Source organism: Prenolepis imparis, unplaced genomic scaffold (genome assembly GCF_030444845.1).
Source record: "Prenolepis imparis isolate NDT839.2.m4 unplaced genomic scaffold, iyPreImpa1.0 SCAF_6, whole genome shotgun sequence".
Lineage (NCBI taxonomy): Eukaryota > Metazoa > Arthropoda > Insecta > Hymenoptera > Formicidae > Prenolepis > Prenolepis imparis.
Genome location: NW_028141164.1, coordinates 2973589 through 2997272, shown reverse-complemented (window position 1 = coordinate 2997272; position 23684 = coordinate 2973589). Strand labels below are relative to the sequence as shown.

The window sequence follows — 23684 nt, the reverse complement described above, 5'->3', positions numbered from 1 at the left end:
ACACAAAAAGGGGAAGGGAAAAAAAGGAGAAGATATCACGTAGCTATGAAGTTTCGTCTGGGATCGCGCTTGTCGTTCTCGATTTATGATATAAGGGCGTCACGGCGTACGTAATTGCATTTCGCGGATATATCGGAGCCGCCTTTGTGCGGAGCCAGGTCGACGTTCTATATTTAATATCGATAACGAATACAAATCCTCGTGAATTGTTCGGCGGGTCTATTCAGCGGCAGCGAAATGTAACGGATAACAACGTAATTTTCTCGCGCGATATTATACGGTGATAATCTGTAATAATACGCAAGATACGGTTCCATTAACCGCAGCTTGTGATAGCAATCAGTGTCACATTTATCATGTTTTATATGCGAGTTAATTTACTAGCGCCGAAAACACACATCGCAGTTAGAGAACAAGTTCCTAAAGAGTTATTTTAATTTGCGAAAGGATCATTGTTGAAAGATTTTAAAAATATAATTAAAATAATGTTTAAATCTTTAAATCGATATATTCTTCCATCATTTCGTGTTCAGAAATCAACAATTTATTTTCAATAAATTCAATGATAAATATGACAGTGATTTCTCTCAACAACAGAATCTATAATAGACGCAATATTAAGGGGTGCTATATATTTTATCATTCCGTTTCGATTACTTCAATAGACTCGAATATTTTTCTGGTCCGTAATGGCACCCTCGGCGATCGAGCGAGAATGGATAATTAACCAAGATGCAGAGCGGAGAGCACGAGTTATTTATCGCGTCCTAGAATCAATATCGGCTAAAGTCCACTCTGTACCGAATCGCGGAAAAGAAGTATAGCCGGCGAGGCAGGTGGCGGCGGAACTTTTATTCCCGTCGCGGTCTTAAGAAATCTTTTCGAAATCTTTAGAATACAGTTGGGAGCACACCCGTGCCGGGAGTTCGCATCTGCGAGAAATGGATCGACTTCCTTCTTCCCGCTGCCGGCTGGACCGGCATATCGCGCGATATTCCAGGAATTACGCGAGCTATAAATCATCGTGAGATGTGCGCGCTGTTTTAAATATTATTAATGGTCCATGGATATACATATATATATATATATATATAAAACAATGTAAGGATTTACATAAAGATAAATTAATATCTCATTCCAACTATAGTCACATCCCCATTTTCCTCTCGAATATCATAATATCTCTCGAATACATGTCGCAATCAGAGAAAACTCTACGAAATTTTGTGGCTTGAATTATTAATTAATTTAGTTAAGCTATGAAAAAATATTTAATATTAAAAAATTATGAAAAATAGAGGGGGGAATCTGGTTACGGGAAAGTAAACTTTGAGAAGAATTTTAAACGGACAGATTCTAGATGAGAGAGAGAGACTATGTAGGTTTTTTAAATTTCTGGATGGGATACTATGTAAATTTAAATTTAATAAAAAGGAGACAATATTTGAGGCTCATGCCCGAATAATTCCGCAAATTATTCGCGTGAATTTCATACAGCTTCCGGGCAAGCAGCACCGCCAGTAATTATGCGAAATATCGGGGCTTCTCGCGACCGGATGAGCTGGCACGGCCCGCTGAACTTTCCGACGAGTTTCCCTCATCCTGTCCAGGACGAACTTTCGGAACGGTATCTAATGCTCGGCCGACGAAGTGCCGCGGCGAATGCATCTCGTTTCTTCGTTGTCGGACCGAGAATAGAGCGATAGGGGAAGTTTCGCGCGACTTCTCCGCGACCTTGCGGCGGTGAGAAGGCTGTTGACGTAATCGAGGAGATCCAGCAGCAGCTTCCGGCCCAAAGTTTCGCCCCGACGCGACGCGACACCCGACGAAATATTCCCGTACCCTCTAATTTCCATAACTCGTTTACAGGCCTTTCCGAGAAGAAGGGAAATCCCCGAGAAAGTTTGGAGATACCTTTTCGCGGAGACAACTAAATCGCGCGGAGTTTATGAGAAGTTCCCCCTCCTTCGAGGAGGTAATTAGAGAGGACAAGTTGTTCGGTCATTTGCGCAAGGTTCGCTTCAAGATCACCAATGTAATATTTTCTTTATATGCAAAAGAGCTTGCGAGAGAGACCGAGAGAGACAAATTGAATAACGAGATCATTTTTCTCCCGAAAATTTCTCGTCTTAAGAGAAATGTCATTCCCTTTCTTTCAGAATTTTTGTCCTTTTTCTCTCTTTGGAAATTTTCTTCCAAAACTTTAGCAAAAACTTTAGCAAAAACTTTTTTTATGGAAATTATCAATCGGAGAACTTTCGCGAATTTATTACGCTTTACGAGAAATGCGCGATTATTATTTCAAATGTAATGTTCTATCAGTGTTGACACACGTTTACTTCCCGTCGAATATTTTATTTATTATTATTCGGATTACAGTGCACATATTCCATATGATGGAATGATGATGCGTTAATTTATGCATAAAAATATCTATATGCATCAAGACCGGTCACTCGGCGCATCTCAATGCGATTCACACACACACACACACACACACACACACACACACACACACACACACACACACACACGCACGCACGCACGCACGCACGCACGCACGCACGCACGCACGCACGCACGCACGCACACACACACACACACACACACACACACACACACACACACACATTGACATATAAAACATTTAATTATGACGGTAATGGCAAACGCGATTAAGTCGATAACGAAATGTCGCACGTAATTATTAACATTACCGCGTTTAACGTCATCGTAACATGAAATTATTGGGTTTTCATGCTGGACCATTGGCGCACATGATCGACAAAGATCCATCATGATTTATGCGACATTAATGTTTTACGATGACTATAGATTGAATCTTCCCTCTCTCTAAATAATTAATAATGTGCATAATTTTGCATATATTTATATAAATAATAAATAACGTCAGTTACAAATGGGACTTTCTAATAAAGAAAATATAAAAGCAATAAAATAAATACAAGGAATATATTCCACGGAGATGAGAAAAATACCGATGATTTTAACTAAAGTGATAGGAAATAATAATTGTAACTCACGTCGATCATGTAATTATATTTTGCATTGTAATTAAAATTATATGTAAAGACTAAAAAAATCTATTTTTCAAAGAATTTAATTTAATCGAAAAGTATCTTTAGTTTGTGTTAATACCGCGCATCATCTTCCTATGTATAACATGTATCTTCCAAATATATAACAATTCAAAAGAAAATAGAAAAGCGTCACATGCGTGCAAATCATTAAAACGACTCACCGGATAGCGTTGAATATCTCGTGAAAGCCGGTGCCCTGATGGCTGCTGACGTCGCAAGTTGGCAAGGGATGTAACAGAGGTAGCCGATGGCAGAGAACGCTGTCGCTGTTGCGCTTGCTGCTACCGTTGCTGTCTCGATCCCGGTCGTTTTGCGGCAGGGGCCCGTTGCCATTACCGGGTGCCGGGCCTAGGCCGAGGCCCAAAGGAAGACGCGGCAGGGTAGCCGGTCTCGTGAGACTGCCGTAGGCCGCCAATGCGCCTCTGGGCAAGGACGAGTAGCAACGGTTCAACGGCAGGGTGCCGAGAGTACTAGAGGCACAGCCGCTGCTTCCGGAACCGGAACCTGAACCTGCGCGAAAAAAATAGTCAGCATGAAATAGACGCGAAAACTCGCGATCTTGAAACTCTAAACTATTATTGCATTAAATAAAAAAAAATTTTTAAATATCAAAAGCAGCGAAAAAAATTCTAAAATAACTACACAGAGAGAATTTTCTCTTAGAATTTACCCTGAAAATCGTGGTAATCGTAGAACCAATATGGTATGGAAAGAATTTTATTATACTTTTAGTAAAATTAATCAAACATATTTTATATTTTATTGCGATAGATATTATTTTTTATTGTGATAAATATTAATCCCACGATTACCATGATTTTCAAGGTAAATTCTCTCTGTGTAGAAGATGACAGAACAAGCGAATGTAACTCTTGGATATGAAAATTCTAATTTTTCTCTCGATTTTTAGTAGGGCGCTATCGATTCTCTTTATCGCCGAGTAACGATTCGTCGAATGTGACTGGATTTCAGTTACAACGCCGAGAATTTTATCGACATTAAACTCGTAAACCGCAGGGTAACGCGTTGTTCCGTAATCGGGTCCGCTGTGTAACGCGATCAATCAACGGCAGGCCACGTAGGACGAGTTATTCCGAGCGAAGTACACCACCACGTGCGATAATCGTGCCACCGCGTCGAGCGCGTTGCAACAAACATTTCGTAATTACTAATTAAATTACGGAATGTTTATCGCTATTTCGAGAGCAAACTCTGCCATTGTATCCGTTTAGAATTGTGGCTGGCAGTGACGTATAGATCTCTGGGGGACGTCAAAATATCTTTCCATCAATTGTGTATGCACAATATTATCCTTACATTATTAGCTCTAAAGCTTGTATTATATTTTATAGAAGAAAATATTAAAAAATATACATCATTAATTTATATTATATATTTGAATACGCAAATTGACAAATTAGTTTATTAATTGATTGAGAAAAGGGTGACGAAAATTTTGTAAGACTGGCACTAAATGTAATAAAATCTTGGAATTTTACGGTATAATTTAATGAAATATATAAAGTTATTTTTTCCTGTAAATAAAATTAAACATTTCTCAGTCTTTCTCTCTCATTTCGTCCCGTTTGTCTCCCCGCCGACAGCTACGACGATGTCGGTTACGTTAACGTCACTCCGAATGGTTCACCGGTGGATATGCAGTCCAGGGGCGAGATCTAATTCGGATCCCGTCGTTTGTGCAGCAGCGGGTTAATAAACTCCTTTTTGGACGTGATCTCATCCGGGACGTGTATATACGCGGAGAAAATTAGACGTACGGGAAAATTCGAGGAAAGTGGCCCGCGAGATCCACGATGAATATTAATCCGAGACGTTCGGCGCCATGTTCCTTAATTTTGAAACCCGAGGGTTATCCCGACACGATAATATCCATCCGGAGTTGGATTGGCACGTCGATCGAATTACTCGATCCATTCTGCTTCGCTCTATTCTCGAATCTTTTTATATCGATCTAACATTGCGGAGTCTCTACTCTTTGATCCTTAATTTACAAAGCTTGTACGCAGAATCTTACGTTTTTTTTTAATCCTTCAATCTTTAAGAAACTCGACTTCCTCCATTTTTGAGGAACTACAATGCTTAGACTTTTGTCTCCTCAGAAATTTTTATATTAAAAATATAAATATATTTTATTAATTTTCTTTCGTTATTCGGCATTATCCTTATATATAGTAATTACGCATCCTTAGCAATAGCGGAACAAGATTACGGTAATTCTAGTCCTCGCGGTAAACATTTCCCTCAAATTCGATCCGGCAACAACAAACACAATGGAGAGAGATGGATTAGTCGGTTGGATTTCAATCTGCCGTATCGTTTCCGCCTTATTCAAAGCCAGATGCTTTTGTTCGTCTCCGGTTACTCTCGTATACGTATACATACATACATACACGTACAAGGGGCGTGTGCCTGATCTAGCCTGTCGGATTAATTAATTACGCGCCATCTACTCGGTGACGTCGTGTCCGCCAACAAGTAGTGAGGATTTCCGTCTTCGAACAGACAGTACCTCGTCTTCTTTTCTCCCTCTTTCTCTCTCCCTCGTATCTTACTCTCCGGAGAAGTTGAATTGTTAATAAGTATTAACTTTTGTTCACGAACTTTGCACGTACACACTCTTTTGAGCGCGTACTTACTTAGACACGTGCATGATGCAAATGTTCTCTCTCTCTTATCTTCGTTGTTGAGGATTAAATTGATGGACATTGCCGGCACACTGTCGGAATTTCGCGTAATAGGAAGTTACGTCGTAACTAGAACGTAAAATCGCGTTATCTCGCGCGATCATACGAATGATGACGATTAATCCAACGAGGTAGCGCACTCGCGATTTCGTAATTACGATGCTCGTGAAGTGATTACAATAGTGCTAATTACGTTGATTTATTAATGCAACATATATTGTTTTAAAATATCGAATTAGAGAAATATAAAGTCATAAAAATAACTCTTTATAATTTAAATATTTATATATATTTTAAGAGAGAGAAAAGTGTGTGTTCTCTTCTCCTTAATTAATTTTAAAAAGATTATTATTACTTTTGTTGACATTAATAATGCCGCTTTGCAAACATTGTTTAATGTTACCTGATGCTATATTAATACAATATCTCGACGGTAAAAACTATTAATATTATAAAGTACAGAAATAAAAAAAAATCTTTACTATGAAGGAATTTCGTTGTAAAAACGTATCGGTATGAAAAAGATGTCCGATAACGCGCGACTTTGAACATCGATTAAAACCACCTTATGGTCAGTGTTATAAAACTCTTTCATAACAATTTATTTAATATCGACAGCTGATGCGAAAAATAAGAGAGAGGACCTTGAGTTTCTTTTAATTTTAAATATCTTTTCCGCACATTATTTTTAAAGAACAAGTTATGGTAAGAATCTAAAAAATTGAAGTTTATATATTTAATTAGCTATAAAATGATTTTTTAATATAATTAATAATTGATGATTAGCGATTATGCATTTGACATATATACAGAATGGAATAATTTTCCTTTCCGCAAATAAAATTAATTCCTAAATAATGTTGTAAATAAGATATTAAAATTAGATGTAAAAAGTTATGGAAAATAAATTAATTTTCAAATAAATTATTTTATAAAGAAGAGAGACATTTCAGAGATATAATACAAAGAGGGAATAAAATTTATACAAAATTATTATTTCTATCACTCGTATACGCCTGTTATTTGAATGCTTAATATATATATAGTTTTATCATTTTCATGTAAAAAGAAAGAGAGAAAGAGAAAAGAGAGAGGAGTAGAAAGAGACTTAATAATTTTTTTCCTACGCCATATTAGATTCATTAAAATTTGTCTTTCTACTCTCGGATGCAAAAGAAAGTTTGCTATAAATTCATTTATTATTCCTATCCGAGAGATTCGCGAATGCATAATTTGATATTGATTATGGCTTCCTTTATGCACTAACTTTAACTGATAGAAGTTTCTTATGAAGTAAGTAACTTCTTATTAAGAGAAATATTTCTTGCTAAGTCGTATTAAGCTTAACGGTTGATTATACGACACAACGGCGGCGGCGCGGAAGCTTTTTGTGCTTGCGATCGATCAGCGCGCGGTTTGCATCGCGTTTATCCGCACCAAACTAATTATAATAGAGTCCGATTGGCGACGGGGTGACCCAGTTGCTACGATCAGCAACAAGAAAGAGGCGTCCAATCCCTCTCGATACCCCGGCAAAAGCAATTTCGTAATGTTGATAGCTTATGTATGTGCTTTACCATCCAATTTATATTTCATATTCCCCAACTTGGCACGCGAATACTTTCGATAGTATTTACCATTATTCTTTGAGAGAGAGGCTAACTTTTTTATTTACGCTGAATTGTTACGCTGGAAACTTGACACAATATTATACATATAACGTGGAAGTGAAATCGATAAGAAATAACAAGCACGAAAAAATATATTTAAAATCACATATACCTATACAAGATCTGTCAGATAAGTATAGAGAATGAGATTTGTAGTAAAGTATATATGAATTTCCATTTCGAAGGTCTCGTAGGTGGGTCTTCAATTTTTACGCCGTGACCGATGGATTGTTTAAAGTAATGAAGTAAATTTACGATACTTCTGTTGCATATATTACTTAAACCAACGGTTTCCAGAGGGTTCAATGTTATCCGAGGCGTTTTAGCGTGATTGGATGCCGCCGATCGGCGAGAAACCGAATTCGACGAGGGAACGGATATTGCAGCGGTGCAAAGCAATTTCTAAACCAAGACGCGAGCAGAGAGGAGGCAGAGCGATTAGAAAGGGATACCTGACTAGATGTGATCCTTTGGGCGTAACATTACTCTCTTTTGAGAACCACGATCGAGATTGATCGAGCGATTGTAAGCATTTCAGGAATGCGAGGAAGAAAAATTCGAGAAATTATTTCCACGACTTTTCCCTTCGAATTTTTTTTGAGAAATTGAAGAAAATCTATGGTTTCTACTGGCATAATTACGTCTTTATATATTTTTAGTGATATCTGTTTTAATCTTCTAATGTGTATAAATTTTGTGTTATTTATAATTAAATCTTTCGAATAAGCAGAGAGAGAGTAATGAAATTTTTCATTGCATATTTTTATAAAAATGCCACTTTCAATATTTTGTTTTTTACTAGCGTGCGTGTTGAAGAAGAAACAATTTTAATAACTGCCAATATTTTTTCCGAAGCATTTAAGATGACTTTATACTTATAAACGAAATAAATACAATAACAGATATTACTCGCATCTTTAATGAATATACAGTAGACCGTGGTCCATGTATAGTTTAGCAGAGTTGATAAGCAAACTCGTTTCATTTCGGGCTAACAAAATAATCGTTAATTGCGCAGCGAGCACGCGACTCGAAAGTTGTAATGGCGCTTAGTTTCGTTTCGAGTCATTATGCGACCGAAACGTGGTACAGTGCCATTAGAAAAACTTTCGAATTAACACTGCTACGCGACCGTGATTCTAAACGACATATTGTTTCCCCTAAAATGGATCGAAAATCGCGACCGAAATTAAACGACGAGACGAGACCAACAAAAATGTCCGCCTCTCTGATGCGAGATCTAATCTTCGATTACGAATCGTGAAGAGAGCTTTCCGTGATTTCACGCGAGGAATCCGCGAATGATCTCTCTCACCGATCCGGTGCAAAAGTCGTCGAGCTTCCCCTAGCGAGAGGCAGCCACTTTAAGTCGGCGCTTTCGATCGATTGGCAATTTCGCGGCGAAAGAGAAGATGCGAAAGGCTGCTTTTACTTCGTTCGCCGCCGAACCGAACGACTCTTGCTCGCTCTTGTAAACGGATTGACTCTTTTCTAGATGGTAAAGTGTGCGCCGCCGGTGTCTGTAATTGCTTCTCCTTGGAAGCTGGGAATGAACGACGACGAGAAAAGGGAATCTCTTGTCTGAGCGCGCGCGTATGTAAGCGTACATATATATGTATATCGCATGTTTCGTCTGCAGTACATATTGTATATTTACTCAATCTGACAAAGACGTTTACCGTTTAAACGAAAAAGACAAGCGACGTGAAATTTTTCAGTATTGTGGAGAATTGTATTTATTTTTAATTTATATTGTTAATTATGATTTTAATTTATAATTTGTAATGTTATTTCTCCAATATACGTTAATATTAATTCTTTAAATGTAAAATTTATTTTTTTTAAATCTGTCTCCTTTGTTCGAAATAATTATAGTTTCGACTTTACAGATTTTAACTGAAAAGTAACAGAATAAAAAAATCTTCCTCTTGACAATCTTAAAAAAAATCGATCGTATCAAAGAACAGATATATTAAAAATTAATCGTGCTGTAATACACATCGCTGAATTTTTGTCCCAATATATTTATTAATCTCCACCCATATCTGTCTAGTAATTTGTCTATCGTTGTTCAGACTATAACGTAACATTATGAGGACCTTTTACCGCGAAACTGCCGATCGTATAAATCGTGATCTGCGCATTTGTTCCGGAGACGAAGTTCCAGAAGCGCCAAAGTTCGTTTTAACGCCGTTGAGAGCTTTCGCTCGCACGCGACCGCCCGCCTCTGTTCCTAATTCCGGTGTCGGTTTAATGGCGAGCGTATGTCCGCAACAATGTACTTTTGCCGCGGTCGTATCGGTTTATGGTGGTCGCGACGTGACCGCGCCGACATTGAACGTGCAGTTTTCCCGGCGACATGTCACCGTGTTGCCTCCCATGTGAGTTGCCGCGGTTAGACCGCTGACAACAATTTAAACCATTATGAGACAGAGGCGTGAAATTATTATCCCGCCGATCTACGGAGCCAATTTTCGATTAGCGAATGGACCCTGAATGTCTCAAGTTTGAAAAGCGAACAAAATAATGTTGATCTTATTTTTAAAAAAATTATCTAATATTTATTGAAGATATGATGAGAATAAATTTAAAGTTAGAAATTTGACTCTATAAACTGGACATTAATTTTAAAACTTTAGTCACGTTTTAACTTAACTATGCGATAACTTGTAAACGTTTTTAAGAAGAAATATAGTATATTTTATACATATTTTGGATGGCTTTTTCGATTCTTTCAAGAAAGAGCAATTGATGATTTTGCCATTATGATGTAACATAGAAGCAAATATCTCAAATTACCAAAGGGACAGTTCAATCGCAAAAGAGAACGTCGGAAATTCGCGAGTCAGCCTAATCGCGGCAGTAATGCACGGAATGTGTTTGGTATCTCGCGGAAAATTCATGGATGTTGAATCTCGAGGGGAGAGCTGCACGCTCGCGCTTTATATCGATACGAAGCTCAGAACTTTGTCGACGCGATTCATCATGGGATATGTATATTCTCACGGTATATATACATTACAATGTATGTAAACCGCGTAAAAAAAAAAAAAAATTTTTTTTTAATTAACAAAACAACCCTTTCTCTCTTTTATCCCGACATGAATTAATGACTCTTTGCAATTTTTTCAGCTTTTAAAATCGGAAACAAAAAGCATTTAAATATTTTCCAATTAAAAATTAAAATTGGAAATATAGGCAACATGTCTTAATAAAAATAATTCTTGACTTCTCAAATATAATATCGAGTGTCTCATAAAATATTTATTCGAAAATTATAAATTCAATATCGAAGTAATAACGCATATTCAAGTTAATTTCGTTGATTTTTCGCGAACATATCCGCGGAATCGCGTCGACGAATCGAGAGCAAAAAAATAAAGTTTTACCCATACTGATGCCAGAGCTGGACGGATCCTCGTTCTTGGCTCCCCAGCTGCCGGCCAGGTTGAGTGCCAGCAGCGGCCGTTCCTTCAGCAGCTCGGCCACCGAGGCTAGGCCCTCGCATCCGCAGCCTAAATGGGGCAAGTGCAGCGCCTGCACTTGAATGCAGCCGCGAAGTGCCTCGCAGACCCGGGACACTTGTTCGCCGGACAGATTCATGTCGAGCACCAGACGTGACAGACTGCCAGAAGCGTGACTCAGGCCGCGACAAAGAGCGTTCACCACGCACTCTAGTCTGAAATCAATCAATTAATTACGTCGTTAATGAAACACTGTCTTAGACACGTGTCAAATAATTTTATAAATAAATAAATGATCGAATAAACAAAATTTAAATTGTATCTTCCTTTTTTTTAATTAAAAAAAGTAAAAAGCAACATTTATAGATCTTGCAAAGTCATAAATTTAGGAGGAATAATGTTAAATTATTATTTTTTTTTGTATAAGTCGCTTCATAAATCGATGATTTTGTTAAACACTCTCTCAAAGACATATCTAGCCGATTAATTGTCTATTATAACACTTTAAATCATTTTTAGAGCAGACTTTAGGCATTGTCATATTGGTCTACTGAAAGAGTGCGAATAGCGTTATGATTGTTACATGTTCATTTGAGTTTAAATTATGCCAAATGGAACGCGAGCGGATATTTCTGTCGGCGCGTTACGTTCCGACAAGTTGGAAAAACTGCGACGTATATGAAGTAATAACCAGGATTCGGGAATGAGGGAGAGGATGCATTTTCGAAGCTTGGCTTTTACGTCACACACACACATACATATATACGATGCAATTCCGGATGTAACCACATCCGGATACCGATGTAAATTCGGTCGACGCGCCGAGTCAGCAGCGCGAAAGTTCGACGCGGGGACTCGTCGACTGTATATTTATGCATGTATATAATGCGCATTTCACGCCTGTCTATTCGCGGCGGATCTCGACGAACGTTGCGCAGACACATTACGCATTATGCAAAGTCCCGACGCTCCCTCGGGGAACAGTAAGCGAGAGCCTGGATTTTCTCGCGTGTGGGATACGCCAACAACGAGAGAGTGCGGAGAGTGCAAGAGGATGTTCGTGTTGCATCACGATTATTCTGCTACTTGAAAATTGGTTCAAGTCAGTGACGTAACTAAACGTTTAGAATAATCTCCCTCTCTCTTTCTCTTCCGCAAATGAATTTAAGGGGAGATGTGTTACCTCTTATTATTTAAACTATATTATCTTTTTCTCTCGTGTATATTATCCTCGACATTTATCTTAATAATCTGAATAATAATGCAAGTTTAAAAAATAATGATATAACTTACGATAGTATGTGGATGTTAATAAAAAAACTTCTCTCTTAATAATAGAACGAAAAAAAGCTCTGTGATATAAAAGTCAGACACAGAAATTAGGTTTAACAAACTTATCTTAAAATCTTTATGATTCGAACGTTTCCTTTCTGGACCATCTTCAACAGATCAATTGACAAAAAAATTTATGCGTCTTGATCGTTAAGAAAAAAAATAATATAAAATAAAATAAAGATCATAAAATTGTAATCCAAAGAATGTTAAATAATAATAAATTTGACATTCTATTTTTTCTTTTTCCTTCTAATTTCCTTCTCGTCTTATTCGCATTTTTCCTTTTCCTTCAAATTTATTCGTTTTTTCAGTTATCTTTTTTTGTTATAATTTCCATCTTTCATTTCTTTTCTTTAGTCATGTCACTGTGGTCGAAGCTTCCGCGCGCGGAATTGGCTGTTCCGCATTCGACACGCCGGCAAGGGAGTTGCGGCCAAAGTGCGCAAGCAGCGTATTTGCGAAAAGCGCGGAAACTGCAGTTAAGCGCATTTGCAGACAGGCACGATTCTCGTATCTGGATCGTACTATTAATTGCTTCCTCTAAATTTCGACATCGTCGGAAAGTACGCGGAAAGAATTATATTTAGAAGGCACATCACGGCAAACGTTAAGCCGTGCCGTACATAAAAAGGAAAAAAAAAAGAAAGAGCGAGAACTCTCACGATGCAACTTGGCTACTTTGCATGGTAATCACTTTCAAACACGTAATAAAATATTACAAACTTTAGATATTTCATTCGAGTTATTCGTATCGAGTAAAATGAAAAAATTAGAATAAAATAGGACAAGTTTATACACAATTAGAGAGATGCAAGACGAGACAATAATAAAATTTACTCTGTAAATCGATTCTATTTAAATTTAAGAGATATCTCGATAAAAATTATATAATATAATCAAAGAATTATTGAAAATTTACGAATTTTAAAAACAATAGATTATAAAGTAAATTTCTCAAATAAGAGCGGTATAATGATATAGATTTTGATAATGCATCGTCGTGCTCGATTATAGCTTTCATCTTGCAGCAATCGATAGTTTCAGTAATATCAAATACAGGAGACTTCTGTGAACTTTTCACAGAAATATTCAAGTCGACGATAGTCCAATTGATTCTTATATAGTTCGAAATAGACAAAGTCGATTCTCGAAGCGCGTCGAATACAAAAGTGAAGGCTGACGTTATGGAAAGACGATAGAATGAAGCATGTAAAGAGCAAGAACAGACTCGGTGAGGTGAAGAGTTGTAACAAGAAGATGCGGAAACAATCGCTGGCTATCGAGAAAGAGAGACAGAGAGAGAAAGCTTTGTACTTCGAGACAAACGGCAGTTAGGTGTTCGTTCTCTTTTATACTTCTGTTTCGTAGTTGCATAAAGGAAAAGATAGACTCTTCTCATGAAGCTTGAAGAGGCTTGAAGAGACTTGGCGAGAGAAGGGTTGGAGATTCGCGCCGAAGAAGAAGGATAACAGAAAGCAGGGCGAACGAAGGTCTAGTTACGAGATGTTCTGCGTTCAGCAGAATAAAGCACGAAGAAGAGGAAAATCTATATTCTCCATATGTTACAAATATATGGAAACATATGATCCTTTTTCGTTTAATTTCGTTATTAATTTAAACTGGCTTCGACTCGATTTATTTATTTTCGAAGCAATTTCAATTAAAGTTTTTATCAAATTTGATTTGATTCGCACCGGCTCAAAATCTGTATCTCTTTATGTAGAAGGATCGAGTCGCATGTACAAGACGAGTAAAGAATAATACTGCGATATGTACACACAACGGCGGAGAGAAAGTCTCCGGGGAAAAGTTCGAGACAACGATGAAACCAAAGAGCTTGAAACTGAGAAATTCAGTAAAAAGAGAGACGAAAAGGTTATAAAAAAAAAGAACAGCAAATTCGGTCGCGAGTTAAAGCGCATCTCGTCTCGTCGTTTTCTTTAATTTTCCGTCGCGCTTTTTTTTTTCTCTCTTTGCCTCTTTTCCCTTCGGGTTTTCTCTCGAGCATCTGCCCACGTTCTTTGCACAGAGTGCACTCTCTCTTTGTTATGTTCCGCTCGTGTTTGCGACGGCCGAAAAAGCGGAAGTTTGCGCGCCACGCCCGGAATATATAATTCGAAAGGCAATGCGTTGTCCGAGAAAAAAAATTCCTCGATAAGGAAGAAGATAAAGAGGCACTCGACGCCTCTCGACTCCGGAGATGAACGAGATTGAATTTTTAAGCGCAAAGTAAAGAGAAAGGTCTCGCGTACGCAAAATTAAAATGTCTATTGGGAGATCTCTTTTAACTGGATCTCGTTTCGCGGAATGGCAACATTTGTACAGAAAAGAATACTAAACGGCAAAAGTAATTACGTTTCGTAAAAATTTTTTGTCAATTCGTGTGATATAAAATAAATAAAAGTATGAAAAAAATCTGTAAAATAATTAAAATAAAATAGAATAATTAAGCTTCGAGAAATATAAGACGAGACAATATTTAAGTTTACTCTGTAAATCAATCTTATTTAAATTTAAGAGATATCTCAATAAACACATCTCTAGAAAAATTTATAATATTTCACATAAATATTTCATATTTTATAATATATCACATAAATAATTTTTCAGATGCCTCGCGTTCGCTCCATTTCGAAATCGAGGTTGACGCGACGGCAAGTTCATCGATAAATCGAGAAGTTCACGCGAAAACTCGCCCGTAGGAGTACTTTCTCCATCTCCTCGAGGACATAGACGCGGAAAGGGAGAGTAAAGCGTCTCGGCGGGATCGAAAAATATAAAACCTAAGAAGAATAAAGACGCAAAAGACGCCCGTGGGCACGCATAAGAAGCCAGTAGAGCTCGAGTTAAGCCGAAGGAGCAAGAAATTAAAATCCATCGCGAGGTAAACAAAGGAGAAAGTCTCGCGAAGATACCTTCAGGGATGTTTTCAAAGGCGTCTCTTGCACACTGCGTATATATACGCAATAATCGCATACACATATATTCGTGTGTATAAATGTTCATGAAAAACGACACTTTGCTACATTCAATAAAATAGCAAAAAAATAGAAAGAAAAAATGCAAATTAGAAAAGTTGATATATAAAACTCTATCTATGGTGAACTCGTAATCTAACGATCTTAATGTAGGCGATACTCGTATATTTTTGCGCGAGAAACTTAGCAGTGCGAGAAGTATTTTATTGCGCGTACGAAACTTTAAATTATCTTCTTAATTATTATTCTTTAATAACAGAAAGAAATTAATGACGCTATTACCATGTGTTTTTTATTCCGCTTTAGGAAAAATTCACGATAATGGCTTTTATCAATTGTTTTCAAGATACATGGCTCCTTCATTTTAAAAATCACTGGGTTTTTCGCGCGAAAACCACAGATGAAGATGATGATTTTCTTTGGCGAGATGGTAAATGGCTCTCGTGTATGCGAGCGAGCCACGCCGACTGTGCAAATGTATATTCACAACTCGATTCTCGCAAGGTAAACACGTTTTTTATAGACGTCTGCTATTCACCCCCTTCAGGGTGAAGACAAATATCCGCACAATGGACCTTTTCGTCCTTCGCCGCGCGACAAAACAGATTTTTCAATTTTGACGTCTCCGTGGAAATCGCGCAAACTTAATGAAAATTTTTGGGGATGGCCGACGAGTTTCGATAAATCCTGATGATTTAAAGCTGCGTATAGGGACGGCCAAAACTTGATAACATTCATGGATATTACGAATTCACGATAAAGCAATTCATATTCTCTATGATTAATTTATGAAAAAGAGAAAAGTCAATGACAGTTATAATATAATATATTAATTCGTAAATTGTTTTTACGAAAATTCATAATTTTTCAATCTTGTAAATCTAAATAAATTATTCGTTCTAAAAAAAATATTAATCTATGACTGTTTCTTTCAAAATTGACGAGAGAAAAATCAAAATATAAATATATAGATCTATATATTTAAAAAGTAAATCATTTTTATTTAAATTTATTTTTCAGGTATTCTGTTTTACTTTATATTGACTTTTCGTTTAAGAATCTAAAAATAAATTTCTCGTATTTTGCGCTTCTTTTCACGGTACGGAAGAGCAAATATTCTCGTCGACTTGTTCTAGCAGACCTCATAGCAACTGAACAGGCTTTCTGTAATAAGTCTTCGTCGTCAAGGCTATATCGACGGCACCGTACCGAGTCATCGAAACACAATAACGCCGACATGTCCGCCAGGCTCTTTATCCTTCTAGCTATTGAGTCGCGCAAGAGAATCGACTCGGGTCGTAAACTAGTCGAGTACTTTTTGACGCGGAAAAAATCTCGTTATTATAATCTATTGTTATTTGAGGTTTTTCGTAAAACAATAGCGTGGAAACTTTAGGCAAAAAAATTCGATTGTAGTAAAATAAAAGATTAATAAGAATAAGTAAAGAGAAGTGATAAAAAAATGATGAGAAATAAAAAAAATATAAGTAGATAAGTAAGCAAATAAATAAAAAAAAGCAGATAGAAATGATGTAAGTTTTCTGCCGAGAACAAACTTTCCATGTTTCCTCGACAACTCAATTACGTGATATACGTCCGATTATACAAAGTTTATTCCCCTCAAGATGCTTAGTTGGCAATCTTATAAGTTGTTCAAAAACTCGAGGAAAAGGTCGAAAGGCGACCTAAAGCTCGTTTCGCTATAAGTGAATATACTCATAGAATGACTCACCTATCATGGGCCGCTTCCTCGAGACAGGTGATGACAAGCTCGAAGTCGTTGAGTTTCTTTTTTCCGAGCACGCTCTTCAGGTGTCCGGCCAATCGCTGTGCCTCGTCCGCCGGGAATTCCTGTCCCAGTAAAGACGTGATCCTGACAAGTTTGACGCTCTCGTTGCCGGCGAGCGCGTCGAAGAAGTCGTCGAGATACCGGGGATCAGAGCCTCGTTCCACTTGAAACACCACCTCGAGCGCTTCGAGCGTGCACGCGGAACTCTCGAGAATCCTGGCCCATCCCTCTAGCTCTAGGGGGGACGTGTGAACCAACGGAGCCGGCGGTCGTTCGTTAGGCGCGGGTCCGAAACCGGGACCAGCCCCGAGTAATCGACAGACCGCCGAGATGTTGCCATCGGACGCGCCGGCCGCCTTCAGCAACGAGAACACAGCTCTAGGTGGCACTTCCAACGGGCATAATTGGTTCAGAATTAAATGGGTCTTGGGACCGAGCAGGCCGGCTAGATGACCGATGATGCCCGAGGGCAGACCCTCCAATTCGCGGCGCAGAATATTAGCATACTGCGCTACCGAGGTGAGATAGTACGCAGCCAGGAATTCCGCTACCGCCGTGTGAATTGGCGTGTAGAGATCCGGCTTGCGTCTCTGGCCGAAAGTTAATCCCCTCGTCAGGAAGCCGAGCCGCGTGACCTCGATGCCGCCGCCCCGCGATCTCAACTCGGCTTCCGTATAACAACACCTGCTCTCCCGCAGAGCGGCCAGGGACACCTTGCCGAAGTCTTCGAGACGCTTCCTGCAGTGCCCCGGGATCTCTTCGTTATAGGGAATCGGCGGGTCTAGGCTCCTCTTCACGATGCACTTCACCGCTGCTTGTACGAGAGCGCTTGTCTCGGTCGGTAGGCTTCCGGAATCCTGGAAAAGTAAAGTTGCGTTCATGTATTAGGCCGTTTCAGAATTTTATTTCACATACGAGCAATATATAAACGTATCTTAATAGTGATTATTTATCTTATTTATTTTGCAATTGCAGCAAAATCGTTGTTGCTATCCGACGAAAGCGAAACAAATTTACTATAAATTATTCAATATTATAAAAGAATCTGTTTTGTTTATAAAATAGAAAAATATTGTGATAAGCAAGTATAATCTATAGAAATGTAAATCTATTGCTAAAGTAAAGCTAGTATGCTGTTAGAGAAAACTAGCTGATAAAAATATAATTTCTCAGATATAAAATCATTAAAATTTATTTAGAGTGTAATTATAGTATTAATTAAAACAGTTATGATTAATCTAAAACATAATTTCAAAATAAACAAATTTTAAACAAAATATTGTATAATTTTGTAATTACAGTATTATATATCTAATGATTTTTTAAACAATTTTTTGTTATATTGCAATAATAATGTAAGAATAATAAAAACAAACATTTGGATGATTTTTGAAGATAATTCCTACCTGATACAAGCAGCAGAGCATGATCCAGCCGAGCGGATGCTGGCCGAGCTGCCTGACGGACTGCGGCTGCACGTTGAGCGCCTCGAGGAATTCGCAGGCCTTCTCGGCATTGTCGTTGTGAATAAAGTAGGCGACGCAAAGCCGCTCGACGTGCGGCCACTCGAGGCCGGCCAGGTGGATCCTGCGCTGGACCAAGGGCGCGAGGGCGGTCGAGTTGCTGGGCGAGCACGTGACCAGGATTCTCGCGTCCGGGAACAGTCGACCCTCCAGGAGATCGGCGGCGTCGCCGAGGGACGCTCGGCCGCCCACGCATTCGTCGTAACCGTCCAGAACGAAGAGCACGCGGTCCTCCATCAGGTGCAACGTGCGCCAGACCTGGACGACCGCGTCGCCCAACGCGGCCGTCCTCGGCAACAATTCTCGCGCGAGATAATTTAAGACGGGACTGCCGCGGAGCTCGCGCAGCGGCACGATAAAGGCCAGGGCCGGACCGTCGCTCTGGGTCGCCCATTGATGCAGCAGTCGCAGACAGAGGGTGGTTCGCCCGCTCCCAGGACCACCCTCGACGGCGACGCGTCGCGGCGCCTCGGACACGGTACCGTCACTTAGCTGCAAATCATCGTTTATTTCACACTTTTTTGAATTTCAAACTTTATCTTATTTTATTTTCGCGGAGTAGAAAACAAAACTGAAATTATTATATAATAATACGATTAATGGAACGCAGATTTTCCCATGAAATCAAATTTGAATGTTAAATATTTACATAAAATATGAAAATATAAAAAATACGAAAAGTTATTGCGAGAATCAAGAACAACAGACCTAATAAGATGAAAGTAAAAAGAGCGAGGAATTACGGATTGTTTCCTCGTATAGCGAAAACCTAACCTAACCTTTGAAATGGGCGGCTCGCGGCGCGAAAATAAGGGAAAAAAGGTTTCGGTCACTTCGTGACCAGCTTCTCGGATACTTCTCGGTTTCCCTCCATCTCCGGTCTCCGTCCAGCCAATTAGAACTTAAAACGTTCTCTACCAACCACTAATCCCCTTGGGATGGATCAGAACACTCCGGACACTTTATTGCTTGTTACACGCGAAGCCAGCGTTCGAGATATCGATGTCTCGCGATATTACACAGTAGACAGTATTATGTTTCGCCGCGGGAATCGATCTTTATCCCATCGTTTTCTCTTTCTACTTTCGTGAATTTTTCGTAAATTTCTTAGCTACTTATTCTTAAAATAAAAATTCACTCCAACTTGACAACGACGTGTAAATTGCATTATATATTCGCTCTAAAATTTTTATTATAAAAGATTCTTTACTTTCAAGAGTTTGCAGCAATAATGCCATCACTTTCCAAATGAATTCAGGGCAATCTTTAATAGAATAAAAATGTCTATACTTCATTTAATGATCAAACAAAAAGGCAAAAGTGTCTCACTCGATGTTGACATAACATTATGCAAACGACTAACATACACACGCGATTAAACTCAACGCACACATCGCCGACAGCGTCAACCGATTGTTAAAGTGTGCGCGACGTCGATTGTGGCGGTGTACGATCGACAGCCGATATTGGCAAACAGTCTCAATTCCGTAATCGATAACAGTAATCCATGGAACGCGGAACACGTGGCGTTTGCCGGCCATTCACTCTGTTAGCAATAATCTATCCAGTCGCGCGCAGAGTACACAATCTGTCGAACGATGGATAACAGTGCACAGCCATTATACAGAGTGCGACTGCAACATCCGATTTGTTGGGATATAGACAAAAAAAGCAAAAGATGCAATTCCCTATTTGTCGAAGATGTATTTTTCGAGCGATTTTGAGATATAAAAATATAAAAATATTATATATATTATATATATTATATATATCTGTCCTATAAAAAATATTATACATATTTGTCGATTTTTATCTCATTTGCATCTGTATACATTTATATAAATGCATCTATAAAAATCGACATATATACAAAATGTGTATATATACAAATATTATCTAACTTGTTTACTTTCATTCCACACAAATTCCTTAATTAATTTGAAATCTGCTTTTTCTGTTTAATAAAAATTTAACCGACTTTTTTCTATCTCAATTGTATGATTTTAATATTAAATATTTAAATGTTAATTAACGTTAACGTCAAAATGGAATATTAGCATAAAATATATTTATCTTTTAATATTTATTTTTAAATCGCAAACTAGAGAATTCTCTTAGAATGAAGCTTAACGGAAATTAATTGATTCATGTTAACCGAGAAGGATTAACAAAGTGCCGATAACATGACATGAGTTTTTGACAGGATAATGCAACAACGACGTATGAAGGCTAGTAAGCTCGTTACCGGATATTCCGCCCAGCGTATTTCCGTGTCACGCGGAATCTACCTATCAATCCTTTGCAAAGGTGCATTTGTTCCAGCTGCTTTTCGTCGTAGTCAAATTGTGCCAAGAAGCGAAGGAAAAGAAAAGAGAATCTTTCGTGAAAATGCTGAACGGAACGTCGAAACAGTCGCGTTACAAGGAGAGGCGCAAGGCGATAAATCGATCTTCTTTTCCCGAGAGATTAAAACGTCTACACGCCTGTAAATATTCTTTTATGTACTAACATAGGGAAGAATGTTGAGGGCAGACATTCGATATTGAATTACGTGGGAATAAAGTAAAAGCAGTTAATTATGATTTGACAAAGTAATTAATCCTCTGGAAAAAAATAATATGAAGGCAATTTTTTTTTATAGATACAGAGATTGTGTATAACATTTTTGTTCGAATTTTGTCAGTAAACTATTTTTGTCCCCCCGACATTAATTCTAAACTAATGAATTAAATAGAATTAAAATTGCATATATAATAGATATATAAATTTCTATATATAATACTTCATTATTATATATTTCATATATAATGTTACATTATATATTTTATTATACTAGAACAAGCGTGCGCCATTCCTCCATTTGATATAAAAAAGAATAATATTTTTATATAAAGTTTGTTTAAATTCTTTCGCGCACAATTCTTTAATTTTATATTAAAAAGAATATTTTTAAAAAAATAATATAAAGTTTGTTTGAACTCGATTAATATTTTTTGACAGAAATCAGCTGATTAAAGCATTAAGTTGTTAATTCAATTTAAAAAAATATGTTATAAAAATAAATATTTTAAGAAAAGCCAAAAATTTATCGCTTGTATATTTTGATAGTATATTGTTTACAGATTATTTTTATACCCCCCAAACAGATACCAGCGTACAATTTCTTTTATTTAATATACATAATATAAGTACGCGCCGCATAGTGTCCGCGGCTACAAAGTATCGATTTTTAATATTCGAGGAAGAGTCAAAAATTCATCGCTTGTATATTTCGATAGTACATTATATAATACAAAAAATAATTTCCAAACAATATTCTATTGAAAAAAACAAGCGATGAATTTTTGGCTAGCCCTTAAATATTAAAAATCGACACTAGGTCGCCGCGAACACTATGCGGCGCATATTTATATTATGCATATTAAATAAAAGAAATTGTACGCTGGTATCTGCTTGGTATAAAAATATTCTGCAAACAATGTCCTATCGAAATATTCAAGCAAAGAATTTTTGGTTAGTCGTTAAATATTAAAATATTGATACTTTGTTGCCGCGGACACTATGCGGCGCATACTTATATTATGTATATTAAATAAACAAATTCGTACGGTGGTATCTGTTTGGTATAAAAATATTCTGCAAACAATATACTATCGAAATGTTCAAGCGATGAATTTTTGGCTCTTCTTTAAATATTAAAATATCGATACTTTGTAGCCGCGGACACTATACGGCGCATACTTATATTATGTATATTAAATAAACGAATTTGTACGCTGGTATCTGCTTGGTATAAAAATAATCTGTAAACAATGTACTATCAAAATATATAAGCGATAAATTTTTGGCTTTTCTTAAAATATTTATTTTTATAACATATTTTTTTAAATTGAATTAACAATCTAATGCTTTAATCAGCTGATTTCTGTCAAAAAATATTAATCGAGTTCAAACAAACTTTATATTATTTTTTTTTAAATATTCTTTTTAATATAAAATTAAAGAATGGTGCGCGCGTAGCGCGCGCTTGTGTTTTTTTCGTTTCTTTCTAAAAAAGGCATATTAAGTCAGTTCTCGCAAGTATTGTTGCCTCTTTTTCGCGATGTTGATTAGCTGCCTCGATTTGCGCTATGCGTTATATTCATAGCATCGAGAGGCTGTCATCGCGAGGATTAGCAGTTTGATAGTTTGTCCAAAATAAAGTTAAATAAAATAATAATATGTTTTAAATATGTAATATGTTTTAATACTTTAAATTCGATTAATATTTTTGACAGTCATCAGCTGATTTCTGTCAAAAAATATTAATCGCGGACAAATAAGTATATATTATAATATATTATATTATTTACAACATATTATAATTAAAATAATATTTTGTAAGTAATATAATGTTATAATACTTTATCCGCGCGATTAATATTTTTTGACAGAAATCAGCTGATAGCTGTCAAAAATATTAATCGAGTTTAAAGTATTATAACATATTATTTAAAACATAATATTATTTTATTTAATTTTATTTTGAACAAACTGTCAAACTGCTAACCCTCGCGATGACAGCTGCTCGGTGCTATATGAATATAATGCACAACACAAATCAAGACAGCTAATCAGCATCGCGGAAAAGGGACAACAATGTTAATAACATGCCTTTATTTTTTTAGAGAAGAGAAAAGGGATTATTATATTATAATTAATATATAATTGTTCTAATTATATATTATACACTACAATAATGTTTGTACTAATGTAAACATATGTGTCACAGTTCATTACTTTCTCTTAATTAGTTTCGAGAGGAAAGAATTAAAAACGGTAACTTTGACAAATTTTCACAATAGATCAGCATCCGGCGTTGATATTCATGCGGTACCGCGAGAGATATCACGCTTCATTCCGTTGTGAAAAATTTAAGAAGACAGTGATACAGGGAGCAATGTTTCACAACCGGCGATGTGTCTCTTCGCGAACGCATCATGGAAAGAAACGCGATGAGAAAAATCCGCCGCGCGGAATTGTGCCAGCTAGAACGCGATCGTTTCCAGATATACGATTTCACGTATCGAAAATGGCAAGCAACGATTGAACTGCAGATCGATCTGTCCAGCAGTTGTTC

General features: G+C 37.3%; 1 protein-coding gene across 4 annotated transcripts in view; it reads right to left on the bottom strand.

The window, feature by feature from the left end:
• LOC145937331 (uncharacterized) overlaps positions 1 to 23684 on the bottom strand; it is a 233645-nt gene that overhangs the window by 35321 nt on the left and 174640 nt on the right. For 3 of the 4 annotated variants that reach the window (XM_083040316.1, XM_083040315.1, XM_083040317.1), the window contains 4 exons: positions 18449 to 19057; positions 16986 to 17899; positions 10866 to 11155; positions 3263 to 3611 (listed from right to left, as the gene is read on the bottom strand). In XM_083040316.1, the coding sequence (XP_082896442.1) occupies positions 3263 to 3611; positions 10866 to 11155; positions 16986 to 17899; positions 18449 to 19057 (2162 nt within the window). The remainder of the gene's footprint in view (positions 1 to 3262; positions 3612 to 10865; positions 11156 to 16985; positions 17900 to 18448; positions 19058 to 23684) is intronic. The other variant, XM_083040318.1, reaches the window with a different exon arrangement.